Source organism: Plectropomus leopardus, chromosome 5 (genome assembly GCF_008729295.1).
Source record: "Plectropomus leopardus isolate mb chromosome 5, YSFRI_Pleo_2.0, whole genome shotgun sequence".
Classification (NCBI taxonomy): Eukaryota; Metazoa; Chordata; class Actinopteri; order Perciformes; family Serranidae; genus Plectropomus; species Plectropomus leopardus.
The window spans coordinates 31,371,638-31,393,346 of record NC_056467.1 but is presented as its reverse complement, the minus strand read 5'-3'; the positions used below and the strand labels follow the sequence as shown (position 1 = coordinate 31,393,346).

At 39.5% G+C, this 21,709-nt stretch overlaps 1 protein-coding gene across 1 annotated transcript in view; it reads left to right on the top strand.

Moving 5' to 3' along the window:
• Positions 1 to 19,005, top strand: part of gpr4 (G protein-coupled receptor 4) — a 72,704-nt gene extending 53,699 nt beyond the window's left edge. Inside the window, exons 2-4 of the mRNA XM_042486021.1 lie at positions 10,363 to 11,115; positions 16,648 to 16,912; positions 18,079 to 19,005. Of these exons, the coding sequence (XP_042341955.1) occupies positions 10,987 to 11,115; positions 16,648 to 16,912; positions 18,079 to 18,800 (1,116 nt within the window). The 5' untranslated portion in view covers positions 10,363 to 10,986 and the 3' untranslated portion in view covers positions 18,801 to 19,005. The remainder of the gene's footprint in view (positions 1 to 10,362; positions 11,116 to 16,647; positions 16,913 to 18,078) is intronic.
• The last annotated feature ends 2,704 nt before the right edge of the window (positions 19,006 to 21,709 follow it).

Here is a 21,709-nt window from a genome sequence, read left to right as displayed (position 1 = left end):
ACCGTCACGCCAGAGCAGGGTCAGCTGTTACCACAAGTTGTGAGCTGTGATTTTGCAGTGGTGTGTGACTGTGGATGGTGGAGGTGTTGAATGGATTAGTGGAGTTTGTTGGTTGCATTAGTGGCTGTTAGCAGCTAGCTTTGCTCAGTAGCTGCTAAACTGCAGCAGAGCAAGCAGCTGCCAGCCGCTGGACAAAGTCCAGTTTTAATTGCTGAATCTGTGAGGGGACATCAGTTTAAACATCTCGAGCAACATGTCCCAGATTTAATAAGAGTTCAGACTGAAATAAAGTTAGATAGTTAGAACAGTGAGATCAATAAATCAAAATTTACAGTGAAACCTGGTACAAATAGTTGTCCGGTTGTCTTAAATTATGTTGTCAGAGTTGGAGAATTTTAGCTTTTTGTTAATGTGTATAAATATTAGTTGTAGAAAAGAATATGTATAGGTAAAATTTCAACACTTAATACAACCTGTCACCTTGATTTCAATCTCTGATACCTGTGTCAGTTAAAAGAGAAAAAACATTTTGACTAAAAGTTGTGACTAAACTTTGACTCAAAAGTACTGTTACCTTACACTGGACTTAAACATTTTCAATTGCCATCAAATGAAACTAGACTAAAGTATGAAGGATAAATATAAGTAAATGTGACTAAAATGAATGCATATTTTTGTCCAAAGATTGAATCTAAATCCAAAATAGCTGCTGAAATTAACACTTTGTGTGTGGCGTGTGTGGCGTGTGTGGTGTGTGTGTGTGTGTGTGTGTGTGTGTATGTGTGTGAGAGAGAGAGAGAGAGAGTTCTGGAATTGACTGGGTTGTAAGAAGTGTGTTGACATGTTTGATAGCATAGCATTACTGTCTTCCTGCTTCCACTGTTTGACTGTCAACAGGAATGTTTGGCAAACAGCCACAGAGTTACGGCCATGTGAACTACTGATGAGATCTGGAAACGTGTGACAGCATCACTAAAAATAAGTCCGACGGGGGGATAATAATGTATATAAAGTATATGAATAAACTATAACCATTATCACCATATGACCAACATGGTGATAATTAGACTCCAGTTGGAATAAACCAGAATTACAGCTCTATCAAGAAGTAAGGACTGGAGCTCACATTCCAAAAATGCTTTTCTCTCAAGGTCGGAAATTCAGTTTGGACATAGAAGTAACACACACACACACACACACACATACACTGAGTCTACTATTATATCTTCCTTACAGGGTAAATGACTTCAGTACTGACCCTGGTGTTTCCGTTTTCGAAGCTTCAGGTCAGGCTCTTGTTTGTGTCGTCTTCCCTCCTGGCTCCACAATCTGAAGTGTTCCTGCACCGACAGAACAATTTACAAAGCAAAATCAATTAAAAGGGACCTTCTACCAAAAAAGAAAAAAAAAGCGAGTAACCAGTTTGTTTATACATATTACAAAACGTGATTATACCAGTTTAAAAACTCCAGCGGCTATCAACATTTTTTTTTGCCCATACAAATTCAACACCACAAAACTGTGGCTGTTGTCTTGTACCAATTTCACATGCATAAAATGTGCAACCCATCCTGTTTATCAACCTTGCTTTGACATTGGCTGGTTGTATGTGGCTCAAGCACTGCCATATTGACGATTGTTGCTGTACTTTGTCATGTCATAATTTTCACACACTCCTGTTGAATCACAAATTCAACTCAACCGTATCAAATCACAAGTTCAAGGATTTGTAACGCTGCTCTGATATCTTGTGCGTCACATATCATATTATGGTGTTCATTGTTCCTGGTTTCTGAGAGAGTTTTTGTGCGCACAGGCAGAGTGGTGATAGTTAAGTTACCTGCATCAAGATCATGAGCCAAAAATTTGAAGGAGTGTTAGGAGGAGTGTAGTAGGGAAGTGAAAGGCAGAAAAGTGAACCCTAAGTGAAAGCTGGAAATAGACTTATTGTAGAACTATGTCCTATAGCATGTTGTAACAGAGAAAAAATCTTCATGTGTGGTATGTTAGAGAGAAAGTATGTGTGTTTGTGTGTGCTGACAACCAGCATGACATGTGCCCGGCTGCCTTGACCTAATCTCCTCTGGCAGCAGATCAGACGCTGCTATGTTGCACCGGACGGCACAGAACAGGTTGATGTAGGCCTCCATTGTACACATACACACACACACACACACACACACACACACACACACACACGCACACACACACACAAACGCATGCACACACACGCACACATACACACTCTCCTAATTCTTAATCACTAATAAACCTCATGAACCGCTCTCCAGCTGTGACCTGTGACCTCAAACCTTCAGTTACAGTATGTTCCTGCACAACTGTACCTTATGTAATACAAACCAGTTTTATCCCTGCGATACACAGAGCGTTTGGGCAAATGAGTTCTTTAAAACATGCAAGACTGCACAGGGAGAGTGATGGAAAGAAATATTTGGCGAGAGGGCCAAAAAGCCGCCTGAGGAATTTTAGACATTATTGACTGCAGGATATAAAGAGAATTTCAACAAATATGATAAAGATGCTTCTAAAATAAGTCTCCTATAACTAGACAAAGTAGTGTGAGAGTGCACAGACACCAGAGTCTGCAGGTGTGACAGTTCTCTGTGATTGTGATTGAGCGTCAGCTGAATGTTTGACTGCTGAGGAGCCTGTCAGCTGCTAACTGTAGTAGCCGTTTTAACATACCAAAGTTCCTAGGCCATTTAGTCTGCAAGGTTTCTGGGTTTTGACTCTTGTTCCAGCTCCATTTTGTAATGGATGTAATCTGTGTACTCATGTGAGGAAGTAAAACATTTTAATGAGGTTTATTTTGGAAAACAAAATGATTATAATAATAAATAATAACAATAACAATAATACAGCAGGCAAAGTCCTTACATAATCACATCTTGTCTGGTCCACTACTGACTTGATGTCCTATTCCTATCTCACATAAAATGGTTCAGCATGTTCCTACACAATACAGCACAGTCAAAAACTTACATCGATCCACACCCACGCAGACTTCTCGTCAGCCTCTAGCACGACATCATCCTATCCTCTTTTGTAATGTGCACTAAACTGCCTTATAGCACCATAGCTGTGGTACATAACTTAGCCTGCATTCTTACAGAAACAATATAATAAGAAGAGCAAATATAAAGATAACTTCAGCTTAGTTTACTACTACACACCATTCAAAATATACAGATACTGTTGTAAAAACTTGAATAATATCAAAACCTATATAATATGTCATATACCAACATTAACATTTTTACAATGTTTAAAATATGTGATTAAGTGGACCTGATAGCGTCAACAACAGCAGAGAAGTGCGTGTGTGTTGCCATCTTCGCATGCAAACACCACATGATAAACATCTGTAGCTGACAGAGCAAACCACATTTCTGGTGACAGTGTAGACAAAGATAATACAAGTGATGTTTGCTACACGCTGAGAAGTCAGTGAAAATCAGTGTCAGTCTGTGTTGGTCATATTGCTTTGGCAAATTAGGAATTACAACATGCCATTAAGCAAGAAACAATAACACAAAATACTCCTCTGAGGCTGATGGGCAGGGTGCAATACTGTAGTCTGAACTGCCTGAAAGATCCCTGTGAGCACAAAGTCAGAGTCATACCCTGCCCTCCCACACACATGCATGCATACATGCGCACCCACACACACACACTGAGAGCAGACTTTTCATGAGGGCGATAAGGTTGATTGGCAGTGGTTTTGTCACTGGCATGTGGCCGTGCTGTTTTTATCTAATGAGGAAGTGATGTCGCTCTGTGGTGCTCAGATGTAATCTCAGCTCTTTAATAGTGGAGCGTTGTGACTGCAGGGTGAAGCAGAGACACGGCGGGACATTTTGGGCTTTTTCTATCCAAACAACTTCATAATTTGACTTGTGCCTCACTTGTCCTTGTTCTGAATGTTCATTATCTAAATGGTCATTCTCAGAAAGTAGCTCTTGTCAAAAACTGTCAAATGGAAAGTAAAAAGTGTCTCAGTACATTTTTCAAGTGTAGTCAAGTGCAATTTAAAGTTTTTGCCTCCCTTTGTTCCTTTGTCTTTCCTTCTTTACTTTTTTCTCACGTCCATTACTTAAGCCGTATTCGTTTTGCATCTTTCCTTCCCTACATCCCTTCTCTGCATAAAAGGATGAAAATTCCTTAAACTGGAGATATAAGTGAAAGTCAACTCTTTTAACAATATTAACTTTAAAAAATATTTGCCCTGTTTTTCTGAATTAGCATTTATTAGACTCATTATGATTCATTCATTATCTCAAAAAATATGAAAAGTTTTCATGGGGGGGAAAAAAGCAGTTTTTTTTTCTCATTTAACAGCATTATTTTACATTAATTCGGAAAAAGGAGCAGATTTTTTTTTCCCATTGAAACTTTGTCATAATTCTGAGATAACATTTATGTGAAAGGTCTAGTGCAGAGGTCGACAACCTTTTCTATCAAAAGAGCCATTTTTGGCCAAAAATAAATAAATAAATCTGTCTGGAGCCCCGAAACATATTTGATACTTAAAATGAAGATAACACAACACATTTAGTCAAAATTAGCCTATCAATACTATTTATGGGTCTATATGAGCATTCATTAATAAGTTTTACCACTATTTATTATTTTTTGTTACATTACCTTTGCAGTGTTGGTGGTAAAAAATAACAGATCTATCTATGTACTATTAACTTCTCCATTTTACTCTGAGACTTCTCCTATCTTGGATTTGGAATCCATAGCTAGTCAAGCTTTTTTTGATTCAGGACTGCCTACCACTTTTGAAATTAAGCAAAATTTAGCAGAAAAAGGCACCAAGGCCACAGAAATATGATGCATCCTTTTGTTAATGAAATGCTAATCGATTTTCATATTCTGTGTACAGGCTAATTTTTGCACAAAAAAAAAAAAAAACCTGAATGAAAATCACTATTCATTTCCATATAATTTTTAGTCGGAGACATAGGAACCACTGGAGAGGGGCTAAAGAGCCGCATGTGGCTCCAGACCCTCAGGTCGCCTACCCCCAGTCTACTGTGTAAGATTAAGTTTGTCTGTTCTGGGCTACTGTCGAAAAACACGGCAAACTCTGTGGACGAGGACCCGCCCCATATCTAGATATAAATGGCTCATTTTGAGATAACAAAAACACAACAATTCTTATTTTCAGGCGATCATACACTAAAGAAAACATAATTTTGACATTATTTTCCATTTATGCCAATATATGTCCCAAACTCCTACACACTGGACCTTAATTCAGACAACCGAGCATATTTTTTTTCCTTAAGTGAATGCATAACACCTCTGTTCATTGAAATGAAAATTTGATTTAATGCTATCTTTATTGTCAAGCATCTTGCACACACAAATGTGAACTGAAATGTCAGCTAGCTGCCAAATGCAGCCTTAGCTTCTGAAATACAGACACACAACACATAGTTAAGCTTCTACTTGCACAACACTGCTGGAGGCATTTTCTCTGTTATGGAATAATCACAACAAGCACAAATAATGGTACTTAAACACATCATAGAGAGGGAGTGAAGATTCCAGACTAACAGCAAAAAGCCTTTTTAGACTTGCGGTTGTCCCTTTGTGAGACAGCAAAAGCACCACTCACTCAATGTGGAATTCAAACAACACAAACAAAACTTTTTTAGGGAATCTGAAGACAAAATATAACAAATAATCCTCCAACTCAACATGCAGACCAAGTGAAACCATGGACACAGTTTAAACATGTGGATTCTTGACAATGCAGACGAGATTTTTTTGGTTTTTGCGCTTGATGGTCGGAACTTAAACTTCCAATAAGAGACCTTTTTGGTAAAGATGATTAACCAAATAAACCTCAACAGTCAAACATCTCTGTACTGTGATGCTAATGTGTGTGATAACAGATTATAGCAGAGTAGTGACGCAGCTGTGGTTCAGCTTATCAACATGGATGTTTCCCCAACAAAGAGATGTTTGACAAGGTCATTGTAGAGATGACCCCCCCCCCCCCCCCCCCCCGTGTGTGTTTTGTGTTTCCTCACATTTGTCTTATATCTCTATGGCACTGAGTCAGCTCTGTCCAAAGTCACTGTTCCACACCAGTAACTGTCACATTATCACAGGCTAAAGCTGTGTCCTTCACAAATCTTTAAATTGTTCTGATGTGTGCTGACGGACACTATGACCTCTTGTTGGGACTTTTAGCTGCAGGAAGGAAATACACACTCAGTTTGCCTGCCTTTTCCTTTGGAAATAGTCTACCCTTCTTCATAATGGGAGATACCCAGTACAATCGCAGTCTTACTTAAGACCCTTGATCATGGACTGTGGCATGACACAGCACATTTTTGTTGGCTGAACCATTATTAGGCTGATAATGTTGTATTCTGATCCCAGCCAGCTGACAGCCTGATTCTCAAGACCTCTGTGCATGTTCAGGGGCCCCCCAAAGGATGATTTCTTAAGTTTTTGGTGACCTGGCTGACCTTTACCCTGGCACCACCATCAGGTCACAAAACCAAGATTCTGCCATCAAATCCAGTACACCCCTTCACTGAAATTAGCATGTGTATGGAGTTTTTTTAAACATAGAAAACTTTTTTCTGGTATGTCGCATCACAGACACTCAATATAACAGGTTAGTGAACAGTAGAAAGCAGCATGGAGGCCAGTGAAAAAGTATTACTTTGGTTTCTTCTTTCTTACATCTGCTACTTATTCAGTCACTCTCTCAAATGCTACTTGCACAGAGAGATAGTATTTTGTGGCAGCCCCTAATTGCATCTTTCTGGCAAAGGGAACAAAATCAACATGTCTAATCACTGCCAATTGAAGCCGATCGAAACTGGAGCCAATAAATATGTGTGACTACTGCAGAGTCATTTGACTCTGAAGTGAATGCCAATTCTAACGTTTCAAATTATTCAAAAGTGGGTGTTGGTGGGTGTTAGTTTGTTTTTGTCCAGTGAAAAAGGGAGCTTCAAGGACATTCATGATCCCTAAAGGAGGGGCGTTGCATGTGAATTCTCATGCACTGTCCTCAGATCTTACTGTCAGCTTTGTACTCAGAAATCATATGGCTGTATTGCTATGATATTTTTGATACACATTAATGGTCTTAAAAGAAATACTCCATAGTTACCACCATCAAATCATCATTTTTATTTTCACACAAATATATATACATATATATATAAACACGGCAAATATGCTCTGAGGGAAACATAATGCCGAACATTATCCATTAACATTGAGAAAATGTTAATGGATGAGAAATTTTGCAAATTAACTCAAGTTTTAAAAAAGTTGATACTGAAGGTATCAGCAAAATGTTCACTGACAAGATTTTTCAGTAATTTTCTGACAAAATTGGCAATCTTGCAATACAGTATCAACTTCTAATGACTACAGCATTGTACTTTTCTTACCACATAAAACAGATAAAAAAACACAAGCCTAGAAAATGCTTAAGGACTAAAACCTAAAAATAAAATTCAGAGGGCAGACAGACCGGAGAAAGCTCAACAGTGAAAAGACTCAGGGAGTAGAGTGCATTGCAAGTGCATCTATAGAATGGAACACAATTCCTGAGCAAATTAAACTAGTTATATGTTAATTAAAAGTCTTAATATTCTCTACATAAGAGGAATTCTAATTCCATCATGAACTACTGTGCATTGCTGAAAATTATGAAAAACAGAGTCTCTGGTGGTTGGCAAGCAAAAATTAAAGCTTTTCTGTGATAAATATTTCAGTGAAATGGGTAAAAGCCACAATACAGAACTGACTCTTCAGACTGAAAAATCTATCGATCTGAGAGGACTGAAAAGAGCTGAAACATACACATAGTCTGGAATAGGGCAATGCTTCAGAACATGTTGAAGTAAAATGATGGAAAACACATGTGAACTCATATAAGCCATATACAAAAATATCAATGTGGTCCAAGATGTATAAACAGAAACTCAGCTTGGTGTGGAAAATGAGAAAATGAGGAGTGTAACAGAAACTCTCTCCCTCTATCCCTCTCTCAACTGTACAAGGATAATTAGGTCATGTTTATATGTGGGCTTACATAATGCTTATCATATGTCCTGAAGTCTCCGTTTGCACTCTGCAAGGTCTTTTAGTGCCTGTATAATGCGTGTCAGCATATTCTGTTAATGATGTTAGAAAGTCTCTGGACGAATGTCACCCAGATAAATGTCCGCTGCTTCACTGATCCGACTGCATTAGGTCCCCTGCCTTTCACTCATTTCTGTGGTATCTCAGTCCACTGGGGCAGAATTAAATATTATACAAGAAAGGGGTTTGACTGTATGTGTTGAGGGTGTGTTCATTCTGGGCAAGTCTGAGGGGTTTGTTTTCACCATGAGAGATTCCACTTAAAATAACCAAACAAAGTGCCTAAAAACTGCAGGTGGGAGACTTATAAAAAGAAAGCGTAGTGCATTCAAAGTATATGTAAACTGAATGTAGAGCACAGGAAATTAATACAGGAAACAAGCCTGAGATACAAGTGTTGTGGCCGAGGTGTAAGGAGAGCTTGCAATTTGACAAGACAAGACGGTATACTTATTTCTGTTCCTATTTCTGCATTCCTGACTGATATGAGAACTGGAAGATACAAAATTAATGCACAAAAAGCATTACATTTAGGAAAGGTTTTAACTTCAGTCATTACAAACTCAAGCTTTTTCCGAAGATATCCAGACTTGTCAGCTAAATTTGTATAAAATAATTAACTGTGGTAAAGAAGCTGTATTGTTAAGCAATTGTAAGGCATATTGTTTCTTTATAAGGGTCACAGTATTTTTCAGCTGAGATGCTTTGCTTGCGACTGGTTGCTAATAGGGCTGATTATAAAATCTCAGATTCTCAAACTCGATTTAGTTTAATCAATTTTTTCTTCTCAAAACAAGTTTTGCTTTGATTTTATCAATAGAAAATAACAAAGGCAAACTGAAAAAAGTAGAGAGGTTTCAAGTCAGTTTTGCAATTGAAACAGTAGAGGATTGAAAATGACCATTTCTGAAATTAGTATCATGTTAACAAATAAGTCAAAAGACATCCCCGTCAGCTCTCTAGCGAACTTCAGCACAATACCTGCGGTTTGGTAGCTCATACCTGGGGTGAATAGTTTTTTCAGCATGTGGATAAACCCAGGCTTTTCCACTGTATATATGGGCTCCGTATATTTAGCAATATGCAGCACGACTGTATCAGTAACAGCTTTGCACCGGGTCGACTTCCTGTCATACGGGACACAATGTGAAAATGACTCCACTAATGCTGGCTGCTTTTTACCGGGTGTTTGTGGCCTGACGTGGTCCTGCGCATCTCGGAGTGAGACACATTTCTCCCACTCGGCTACATGCCTCCGTTTGAGATGTTAAAATAAATCAGTCGTGTTGCTGCCTTCAGTCACAACAGCGGTTCAACACGGTTTACAAAGGCCTATAACGGTTTTACAGTGGATTGTGGGTTGTTCAAGATCTGATGCCGCAAAACCGAACCAGTTCCAAACAACTGACGAGACTATGCCTTTTTGGGAACATACTCTTCATTGTCATTAACACTCGCTGTCATGTTGTTGTGTGTGTGTGTGTGTGTGTGTATCTCAGAGTAAAGAGTTTGTAGCAGAGTGTATATTTGTAGCGCAGTAGCTCAGTCCATTGGGACATAGCTTGGGAACCGAGGGGTTGCTAGTTCATCTCACCATACAGACTAAGTATGGAGTTTGGACTGGAAGAGGTTTGAGCTTGCCTCCTGGCCCCTGCTGAGGTGCCCTTGAGCAAGGCACTGAGCCACCAACTGCTCCAGTTACCTGTCCACAGACAGCCCTCTTGCTCTGACATCTCTCCATTTAATGCATGTAATGCATGTTCGTATGTACATGTATTAACAACAGAGTAAAAAAATTAAATTTCGCCTTGGGGATTAATAAAGGATGTCTTCTTCTGCTTCTTCTAAAAAAAAGAACATGTCCTGTCAATAACGTGGTATTGCAATAATGCAGTTACCATGACAGTTGGGTGAATATAATTTAGCTTTGATAAAGAGGAGGGACCAGCTAATACAGAATATATATGATCGCGTCATGCACGTGGAATTGTCCATTGTTGTATATGTGTTAAATTGGTCCTATTTATTTTGATTGTCACTGTAGTTTTATTATTTTAGGTAGGTCATGAACACACATGCAATAAATCTTTTTTTTTCACTAAAATAAACACCACAAAACAAATTGTTCTCCTTGATTTGTTCTGTAGGACATTTAAATGTCAAAGCATCATAATTTAACAGTCTCCCCTTCCTCTCTCTGTCTCTTTCTTGCAGATGTTAAGCAGTAAACGGACAGACATTCGGCTCCAGAGTGATGAAGCTCTGTAAAGTCATTCCTGTGTTTTAGTGTAAGCATCCCTCAGGAGTTTTGTGTGTCGTAAGGACCTTGAGACACACCCACACACACCCACACAGACAAGCATTGATGTTCAGCCTCTCCTTTTCACGATAGACCTGGCAGACCTCTAATCTCTAAAAGATTGATGAGGTCCTGTCCAGGCGCAGGAGGCCTGGCACAGCGTCGATAAGGCAGCTTTCATTTCACCACATTTTATCCCTCGCACCTTCCTCCCTTCTCCTCTTTTCCTCCATGCTGAGGGACGCGGGGGCCGGCTTTGAAGTATGAGAGAGGATTATGACATGCCAAGGCCCCTTGGCAAGAAGGACAGTATTTTAAGAAACAGGGACCATGAAATTCGCCAGAAATGACAGTTCTGTTTTTTTGTGTCGCTCCATGTGGAACAACTGTGTGGTTGCCGAGCAGGACACCAGAGTCGGCATGCCTCTGTCAAACTGCTGGAGCTGGAATATAGTGAAACTACAGCGGGAAACTCAGAGCTGAGAGTAACTGAACGCAACTGCACACAAAAACACACACAGAGCGTTCCACACAGGACAATGTGCAACATCTCGTTCTGTGATGTGGACAGTAAGGTGGACCAGTTCTTCCAGCCAACGCTCTACATCATAGTCATCGTTCTGGGGCTGCCCACCAACTGCATGGCCCTGTGGGCTGCCTACATGCAGGTGAGGCGCGCGCACACACACACACACACTATCAATCACACAAGCAATGTGTTACTCTAATATGGTAGTATGGTTTCAAAATAAGCTTGGTTTGGTTCTGACAGCCGGTTTTGTTTGCGATTCAGTTCCATGTTAAAACAGCAACATTAATAATTTTCATGCAGGCATTTAAATAGCTTACAAGCAGTACAGTAAGTTTTAGCCCTCAGATAATTTTTTACTTCTACTTTAAAGAAATGCTTTACCCCGAATTACAATTTGCATGTCAAATAAGTCATTAAGACAACTTCTCGCTTGCCTCCATGAACAAAGCATCCAAAAACTGAGAAACTTCTTGATGAAGTCATAGGTCACTGTGTTTCCCCTGACACAACTCACGAGGTGTAATCCAAGTCCAGACAGTGATAGAACAGCAGCTCGCATGTTCGCTGAGGTTAATTTCCTTTTTTATCAATAGAGTCTGGCCTTGAAGAGAGCATCAATCAGTTTCATCATCAGTCCAGTTGCTTATCTAACAAGGGATCTTTGTTTAGTAAGTAGTGAGCATACAACTGGATAAATGAGTCCCGGAATTTATTGCAAAATCGTTCAAGAGTAAACAGATGTTTTATAATCGGTCTGTTGTTAAATGTGGCCCCTTTTGACATAAATTTATCAAGAATTTTCTGATTGGGATTTTTCACTCACTGTGGAGGCATGTGAGGAGAAACATGTTTTTCTTCAAGAATTTAACATATCAAAGAGTGAATAATTGATACATAAATAGCAATTTGGGGGTGAAATGTTCCTTTAAAGCTAATCTACAAAGGACTCAAAATTGTTTGAGTTTATCAAAAAGACTACATACACATTGGGATTCCGATTACATAGACTGTTATTTGTAGTGATGGAAATTTGAAACAGTTCGAAAATGTTTGAAAGAGCTCATCAAAACTACTGTATGGTGGAGCATTATGATACCACTAACCTAATGCCCCAAGAAGTCAAGCCAGTCAGAAGCATTACTTACCTTCCAATATAAAAAAAAACAAACTTTAAGTAACAAATCGTAATTGAACTGAACAAAATATTTAAAATCATTTAAATTATTCATTCTTACTTTTCGTGAGTGAAACATAGTTAGCACTCACATTAGCAGCTTTAATGTAAGGGTTGGCTGCTCATTAAATGTTGTGTGTGCTGTAAATTACAGAAGAAGGAAAAAAACATGTAATTAGTTATGCAACTACTTACTGTTACTGTAAAATAGTGATTAATATTATTTTGACTGTGGATAACAGATTTTTCAACATGACATGGTTTGCTCCGTACATAGTAGCCGACAGAGCACTGAGGCTATTTTCCCATACAGCATCAAACATTTCCAATGTTTCTCACGGACTTTCAGTTTACTTTGGCAGCAGTAGACAGAATTGTTATTGACTTTTCATTCAAGCAAGTTCACTAACTCATAAAAGAGAGTGACATTTCAACATTAGATTATTGTTTTGCTTCGATCTCTGCATGGAGGCCATTTCTTCAACTTTCAAACTCCAACTTTCTACATTCAGTTTGAGCCCTGGCCCAAGAACAGCATGACTCCAGGGAGCGCAGGTGCACTGTGCCATCAGTGCAATGTAGTTACTGTAGTTCAAAACACCCCTTTGCGTTCAGTGGCAAAAACTGTATTGCTGAGAGCTATCAGCTTCGTGACAACACCTGAACTGAATCCAAAACTTGAACATAATTGGCGTGCTGTTTATTTAGGGCAGTTCTGTCCAAATATTAATATTGTAAAATCAATACTGCATGAGAAACAGATCTGTCTTCTAATAGCTGGATTTTAATCTAAGTGCTGACTAATCAAACTACAAAAGTGCACTTAGTAGAGGGCAGATCTCTGCCAAGCTGCCAAATGGCTACCTGGGCTGATTGCAGCAAAACTATACAGTTCTTTTAATTCCAGCAAATGCGTTTCAGAAGCTCCAAGAAGCGAAGAAAAATATGCGCCTTATCTATTTTTGATGGAGCTGCGGCATAACTGCGGCTAACGAGAGAAAAATAGACAAAATAAAGAAAGCATTTTGCAATGTGGCCTGCTTATGGTAAGAAGCACAAATATCAAATGGACCAGCACTTTTCTTGTAGTTCAACTGCTCAAAGCACTTTCACACTACATGACACATTCATCAATTCACACACACATTCATACACTGGTGGCCGAGGTTACCATACAGGGTGCCACCTAGTGTTTTAAACATTTAAACACACTCACGTACCAATGGCCCAGTCATTGGGAGCAATTTGGAGTTCAGTATCCTGCCCAAGGATACTTAAACATGCGGATCTGAAGCTGAGGATCAAACCGCCAACTTTTCAATCATTGAACAACCCACTATATAACCTGAGCCACAGCCACCCCAGTATCACTATCAAGGAAAAATAACCAAATCAACAAAATCTGTAAGTCTACAAAATAAGGTAGGAAAAACACATAGCTCATGGCCTGGTTTGAGACTGCGCCTCGGAACCCAACTGAGGAGGGCTGCGCCCAGAGGAATTGTCCCTCCTGCTTGGCTTACCCCTAATTTCCACCAGATCCGTGTGTATTCCAGCTCCGCTCCATTACGGCAGACGGAGCAAATAGATTACACTCTAGTCTATATGTTAATTTCCACAGGCTCCGCTGTGTTGCAGATCGACTTTGTCTCAGCTCTGGCAGTACAGAGGCTTACGGATCACATACGTGAGCCTTCTATTTTTGCCGGATCACTAAATTCAGCCGAATTTAACACAGAGTAGACAGGAAATCAGACAGCGATACAACATTAAAACATCCGGTTAATTTTCAGAATAAAACACTTCATGTTTACGTCTGATTGTATTTCACTAAACTACATCAACAAAATGTCAAAACTAGCAGATCCAGGCCTGTATTCATCAGGTCAGAGATTTTCTGAGGTCATTACTGACAACACAGGTGTAGAGAAGCTAATTATGGAGGTGGAAAACCACAAAAATTTTTTGACATCACACATCCTTTTAGGATAGACAACCATAGAAAGGAAATGGAGTGGAACAACTTATTGGGAGTGGGAGTGAATCGACATCACTATAATTGATCCATGGAGTGAATGAAGTTATTACTTCTTCTGTACTGATATAATGCACGTGATTCTGTAATTACCACGAGAACTTCTCTGTCTAGCCGCTCTGACTGATCCGGCAGTGCTGTGCCATGACAGACTCAAAACGCAACTGGTGGTGATTGATGGATCACGGAGCACAGAGCAAATCCACAGCGGAGCCGTAACGCAGCGCACATGCAGGCGGTAAAAATCTGGCATTAGAGTCAAGACAACAGTGGAGATAACAAAAATGGGGACTAATTCATTTCATATCATGGATCATAAATTCAGTGGATCATAATCAGTGAAATTGATCTGCAGATGCTCCAGTTTAAAATGAGACAAAACTTTTCCATTGATGTCATTTTCTAAGCCATGACAAAGGACAGAATGTGGCCTTTAACAGACAGTAAGCTGACTTCAAATAAACATGCTTGCTAACAGCCAGTTATGAGGAGTGAAGAGTCCTCAGTCAATGACCATTTAAAATAGTGAATAAAACAGGATTTTCAACAATTATGAATCACTGAATCTATTGATTCTACTGAATCATTAAGATGATTGTGAGCTTTAGGGCTGGGGCGACGCGTCGACGTGATGGATTCCATGAATTTACACCAGAAGCACCTCCATGGCCGGCTCGTGGCCTGCTCGCGCTCTGCAGCGATCGTTTCAGGGTATAGTCTATTTTGTGCATGAGCTGTGAGCGATCGTGTCAAGCCTGGCAGGAAGTCAAAGAAACAACGAGAGAATCTGGTCAATTTTCACAATAAAACAATTTTCAAAATGAAACAACGCGTTTGTTAAATGCAACGCCATACTTGTGTGCGTTTATATATTTGTCAGTATCTAAAGAGATGCGCTTCACAACGCTTCCTCGCCCTGTGTGTCCCTGGTGTGATGAGAGCTTGAGTAGCGCCGGGCGTGTTGTTTTTTTGTTTAGGCGCTTGTGTATCAAGTTAGAGCGTGCACACTGCTCGCCCGAGCAGCGCTTGTCAGGCGCGTCTGAGCTGCGTGTCAGCTGCAGCACATCTAGAGAAAAGGTGGCTCGCCGTTTTTTTTTTACGCCTGACGCTCGCATTTGTTGACTCTACACCACTTTATACTGCAGTTTAAAGTCTCTCTCTGTCACAGAGATGAGTAAATACAAAGATGTTTGTTTTACCTCAACTTCCTTGCTTCCCTTTCAAAACAAAAGCTATCTGACTGTGTCTGTGGAGATAATGCCATCAGCTGCTGATACAATGTATTTTATTTTGAAACAATTACAGGATGGGGTTGTCAACTGCGCAGGAGCTTGTACAACTTCATAAATGAGTGGAACAAGCTCTTGCATCAATTATATTTTGGAGAGACTTTATATCAGACTGTAAAACACAGATTACCAGTTAAGACTGGGCTATTGTTTGTTGGGGAATAATGCCCTGCAGTGTATGACAAGTTTTAAATGTTATATTTATTGAGTAGTAAAAAGACAGTCATTAGATCAATTAAAAAAATAATCAATAGATTAATTGATTAATCGAAAAAATAATATATAGATTAATCGATAAAAACAAATTGTTAGGTGCAGCACTAGTGAGCATACAGTAATAAATGTGCACACAAAATATTAGGCTGACTGGTCAAGTAGTATTTAAAATTGCTGCATAAGCTGCATATGGATAAATATGCACGCTCACACACACACACACACAACCAAATTCATGATTTCCTCAAGGCATAATAAAAAAGCTTAATGGAAGCCTTACATGTTCCATGTTTTGACATTCAGGAAAACAAATGATTTTCAGCTGATGGAAATAAACACGCATCATTTGCATGTTATTTTCTGTCACATTTCATATTAAAAGCAGACAGACACTACTGCTACCTACTATCTTTTCATTGACTGTACTTAGGGCTGGGCAATATAAATATTATATATAGTATCGAGATATGAGACTGAATATCGTCTTAGATATTGGATATTGTTATATCACGGTATGGAATAAATTGTGTTTTTCTTTTAAAGGTTGTATTACCCACACAGTCATGATATCCACATTTTATTGACCAAAAATGGAACTGCATTAATATTTTTTGAAAGTACCAATAGTCATTCCTACAATATTGTCACATCAAAGACGGAATTTGGTAATTTAAAAAAAAAAAAAAAAAAAAAAAAATTAAATGTTGGATTCTGAATAAAATGCTTTTGAGGAGATTTAAAAACAGAGATATATACGTATATCATGTATCAAGATAAAGCCTAAAAATATTGCAATATATATATGCATATAATGTTCAACCCATATTACCCATCTTGTACTGTACAAAAGCACAGAAGTTGAACAAAATAGTCTTACACTATTAACATCTCTCACTCCTATCCTTTTTTCCCTTCATCCTTCCTTTCCCTCATTCATCACATCCCTCCATCTAGGTACGACAACGCAATGAGCTCGGCATCTACCTGATCAACCTGTCAGTAGCTGACCTCCTCTACATCACCACTCTTCCTCTGTGGATTGACTACTTCCTGCAGCATGATGACTGGATCCATGGTCAGGAGAGCTGCAAGCTGTTTGGCTTCATCTTCTACACTAATATCTACGTCAGCATTGCTTTCCTCTGCTGTATATCACTGGACAGGTATCTGGCTGTGGCATACCCTCTGCGCTTTGCAAAGGTGCGACGCATCAGAACAGGTACGTTGTCTTAGAGACCCTAAACCTAATACAAATTCACATCCTACTAAGTATTGGTTAAAGTGATATAAATGTGTCATTAGCACTTCTAATAGGTGGATCTAAAATAAAACATGTTTTGGGAGAAAAAGCAACCAACTTTCAGCTAAAACAAGATGCAGTACTTGAAAATCTGATCCACGGCATACTGCATCTTCTCCTGTTTTTGCGGTATAAAGAAAATGCATTTGAGGATTAGTTCCCCAAACTGTGCTGCTGCTGAGCCCAGAGAGGATGTGCACATTCAAATCTGATATTTCCTGAAATAACAGGAAATTCAGTTTGTGTACAGATAAGATCCCTTCCATGTCAAGTGAAGTTTTTTATAAATAACTAATTAAGGCCCTGTCAAAATAATTACAGATACACAAAAATGGCCACAATCGCTCACCGGCATTGGCTGCCTTCAGCAGTCTCCCCTTGCCACATGGGTAGTTAAGTGTACATTTTGAAAAACACTTACAAGAGTTCTCATCATCATTGATCACTCAAACATACGAGTGATGATCTGGACATACTAAAGTTTTCCTTCCATTCCTTGTTGACAACAATTAGACTCTGGAAAGTGCCCCAGCATCTGCTGGACTTGATCTAGAACCTTAGTTTCTGGGGGACATGAAACCACAGACGCAACATGTAGCAAAAACGTATCCTTAAACAAGCTGTACTGTGGTGTCACTCATTTATCCAACTTTTTTGTGTATCCGTGAATGCAGCGCAGTGGGCTGGATTCTTTTTTATCTCCTTTGCAGTTGAATGTCACTCATGGGATGGATAATTGATCTGTTGATACGTTCACAACTTATCAGATCAATGGATGAGAGAAGATTTTTCAGATTTTGTAAATGAAAGAGAGTTTTAGGCCCTACAGAGCGGTTTAGTTTCACTTTTAATGCGCCTGATGTTCTGCTGCTCCTCTCTGCCTCTTCTGCGCTATAAACAACCCAACGTTTATATTTCAATACTGCTCCTAATTAACAGTCCAGCTCCATTGAGACTATGGTGGCCTGTAGGTTGGCCCAGATGGTACCCTATTTTCTTGTAATACAGTAGAGTATTCACACAGTTTCTACAGAACTCAAACATTTCTCACCCTTCCTTCTTTTCCTCCCTTGAACTCCCTGCAGCTATCCTGGTCAGCGCCATGGTGTGGATCATTGAGATCATTGCCAACTCTGCTCCTCTCTTCCATGACGAGCTGTTCCAGGACCGCTTCAACCACACATTCTGCTTTGAGAAGTATCCCATGCAGGACTGGGTAGCAGGGATGAACCTCTACAGGACATTCCTAGGCTTCCTCGCTCCATGGACAGCTATGCTTGTTGCCTACCGTGGGATCCTGGCAGCAGTACGCTGCAACGTCTCAACAGAACGGCAGGAAAAGGCCAAAATCCAGCGTCTGGCCTTGAGTCTGATCCTGATCGTTTTGCTCTGCTTTGGACCATACCACATCCTCCTTCTGGTGCGGAGTGTCATGTTTCTAAGGAAGCCATGTGACTGCGGCTCAGAGGAGAGCCTGTTTGCAGCGTACCATGTATCGCTGGCGCTGACCAGCCTCAACTGTGTCGCCGACCCCATTTTGTACTGTTTTGTCAATGAGGGTGCTCGGCACGATGTTGGTCGAGCTCTTTCAGCTTTGCTCTCTGCAGCTTGTAACAGAGGTTCCTCTTCCTCACCATCACACGCCGACATACTTAATGCTGGTTCAGTGACTATGGAAACGCCGCTGTCAGCAAAGAAGCAGCCTTGTGTGTACGCGGATGGGGCCAAAACAAGCAGTTACAAGACAGAACTGGTGGCCCTGAAGGAGGAGTGCCTACAAATGACCATCCTCAGTGTTAGGAAGTGACTTGTACCTGGACCACAGTGTAGGAGGCCCAAACTGTTCAGCTCAGTGGATGGAGACAGCTCTTAACACTGACAGGGTCTGATGTGTGAAATCAGACACATTTGTAAGGCTGTAGATTTATGGGGTAAAATCTTCTATTAAAAGCCAGAATGGGAATGAGATTCATGAAACATGACATGTTTCAATATTACATTTTGCATGAGAACACTACTCAGACCAGAAAACAATATTGTTTTGCTGAGTAGTGTTCTCATGCAAAATGAGAAGACTACTTGGCTATTGCTAGATTCTTACAATTAGTGGGGCAAACAATGTTAAATTTTGCCTGAGGGTGGCACTTGAAGTCATGCTGTAAATCACAAGATTTTATTCTTTGTATGACAACCATTTAAGCACATCTGACACTGACTTTAGGTGCTAAATTGTGTATTTGCGTTCCAGTGCTGCTCACACTGACACAAAAATGGCATGACTCAGTCATAAACCAGTTAATAACTGTAAAAACTGTAAAATTGTCATTCCTGACACTGTATGTGTGACAGGCACAACAGCAGGATCACAGATACTGAAATGGCATTTGTCCTCTGAAAAAATCCCTGAATATTCCAATGCCTGATTTGAAAACCAAATACCTACCCAGTTGACAAATACTCAAATAGCCGAATATCAAATCAAATCATATTAAATATATGGGTCCGGCCCCACTTGGATGAGAGGCGAAATATCTTCAAGAAACTCAGGCAAGTCCAGTTGCCTGCAATTTAGCACCTAAAATGACCATGACATGGATGACTGGGAATCTTCACCATCTGACACTGACAGTTTATTGGGCTCAGTTCTTTGTTGATTTGGTACACTGTTCATTCGTTCAATGCGCTGTAGTATTTCAGCCTCTACACAGCTGCACTGCATGTTAACATCGCATGTTAACATTGCATGTTAACATGCAATGTTGTTATTAATCTCAGAGTGCAGGTGAGGCTATTCAGGATTCAGTCATATAGCCTTAGTGGTATCCTCATGAAGCATTGGACTGCAGGTAACTTTGCTCTTTCTGGTGAACCTATATGAAAAGTTGGGGGAGCACCAAAGTCTCTCTGTCTGTACCAAACTGCATCACAATCCATCCAGTTTATGCTGAGATAGTCTGGACCAAAATGCTGGACCAACAGATAAACAGACTGGCTGACATCCCTACAGTCATCTCACTGGTGCAGCTAATAAGGATCTCATCAAACACCATTTGGACAACTACCCACTCTGCCAGGAGTAATTTACCACGACTAGGAAGATGTTGTGGAATATTTAAGTGGAATTATTTAAAAAGACCACATTCTGCATGGTTGAATATTGTTAGCTGCTGAATGAACACCAAACTGGGCAAAAGGCTGATGTAGATGATTGGGGTCTGATACCAAAATTGACCGCTTTGGATTTCGGACAAAGAGCACAAGGGTAATAAAAACAATTGTTGATTACTGGTCAAAAACATTTCTGTGCTTGTTGGAAATGTCTTAACTGTTGTATTCATTTTCTGCAGGTAATAATGAAGCCTTATAAAGTACCTCAGCTCATAAACTGTGATAGTAAGAAGGCTTAGAGTAGAAGTGTCTATTATGTTATGTGAGCAACGTTTTTTTTTTTTTAACCACAAGCAGAAAAATAATCAGAACTCATTCCACAGAGACGACAGAAAATCCCAAACCAAAGCCTGTGCTTAGCTCCAGTCACATTTATCAGTTACATCAACTACATTATGTGGGGCCAACTATCTCTCAATTTATGGCATCCTTCATGTTTGGACTTTGGTAAAGGCTACCCACACAACAAATACTGTTTACATTTCTGTTAAAGAGGGATGCCTTCTGACTTTAACGGTCCCAAAATTTCTAAATGATAAACAGAAAACCTAAATTGTCTGACTTTTTTTTTTTTTTTTTGACAAGTTTCTGGATCCTCGTTTACCCTAAGAGATAGATTTGTACATTGCTTCTTAATTCAAGTGGCCCTCCTGTCTGCTAATAGATTGTTGTATTAGAGAAACAAATTAAGAGACATTTCTTTTTAACATCAAAAGTGTGATGAGTACATTAAGAAAAACTGATACGGGATATCCATATAAAACCATCTCCAGTGGTCAGAAGAACTGATGCAGGAGCCACTTTAATGATTCATTAAACAGGTTAAAAAATAACAGCAGGCATGTCTCTCCTTTTGTGCATGATGCTGATTGTACTTTATGTAAATATAACCAACATGTTTGATCTGCCAACACTAGATTAGCTGCCATACTTTGCCATATATTGACTACTTTCTGAAGTCAAGTGAGAAAAAGAGATCATAAAAAGTGTTTTGCGTGCTTATATTTTACCATAATTTGACATTGAACTGACATTTAGTGATTTTCATTTACTTAGTTGGCAGCTTATTGTTTCAATTAATCCAACATAAAGTGACCAAACAGCTTTTTTGACATTCACAAAACTTAATGGCTGCATCTACAAGAGAACATTAAATACTATACATATAGTCAGGGTTTCCAATGCATTAATTTATTTGTGGTGGCCCATCATGATTAAAACATCTGCCACCACATATTGATTTTATTATTTTATATTTTTGGAGCTGGATTGTTCATGAGGAGATCTATTAGAAAATACATACCATTCGCTTATTCATGCGCAGCAAAATGTTCAGAGAGCAGAGCATACTCTGGGAACAGATGGGAGAAGCAGAACGCTACAGTGAAAGTGAAACTTTAGCGTTAATTGTGCAGGGTCTAACAGCTTGCTTTCACTCGTTTCTGCATGGCTGCCACTCTCGTCTATCAATCTAATCTGAAAAAACGTCTGAATTTTAGGAGGGGACACAAAATGATAAAAAAGGGGTACACACATGGTAAAAAAAAC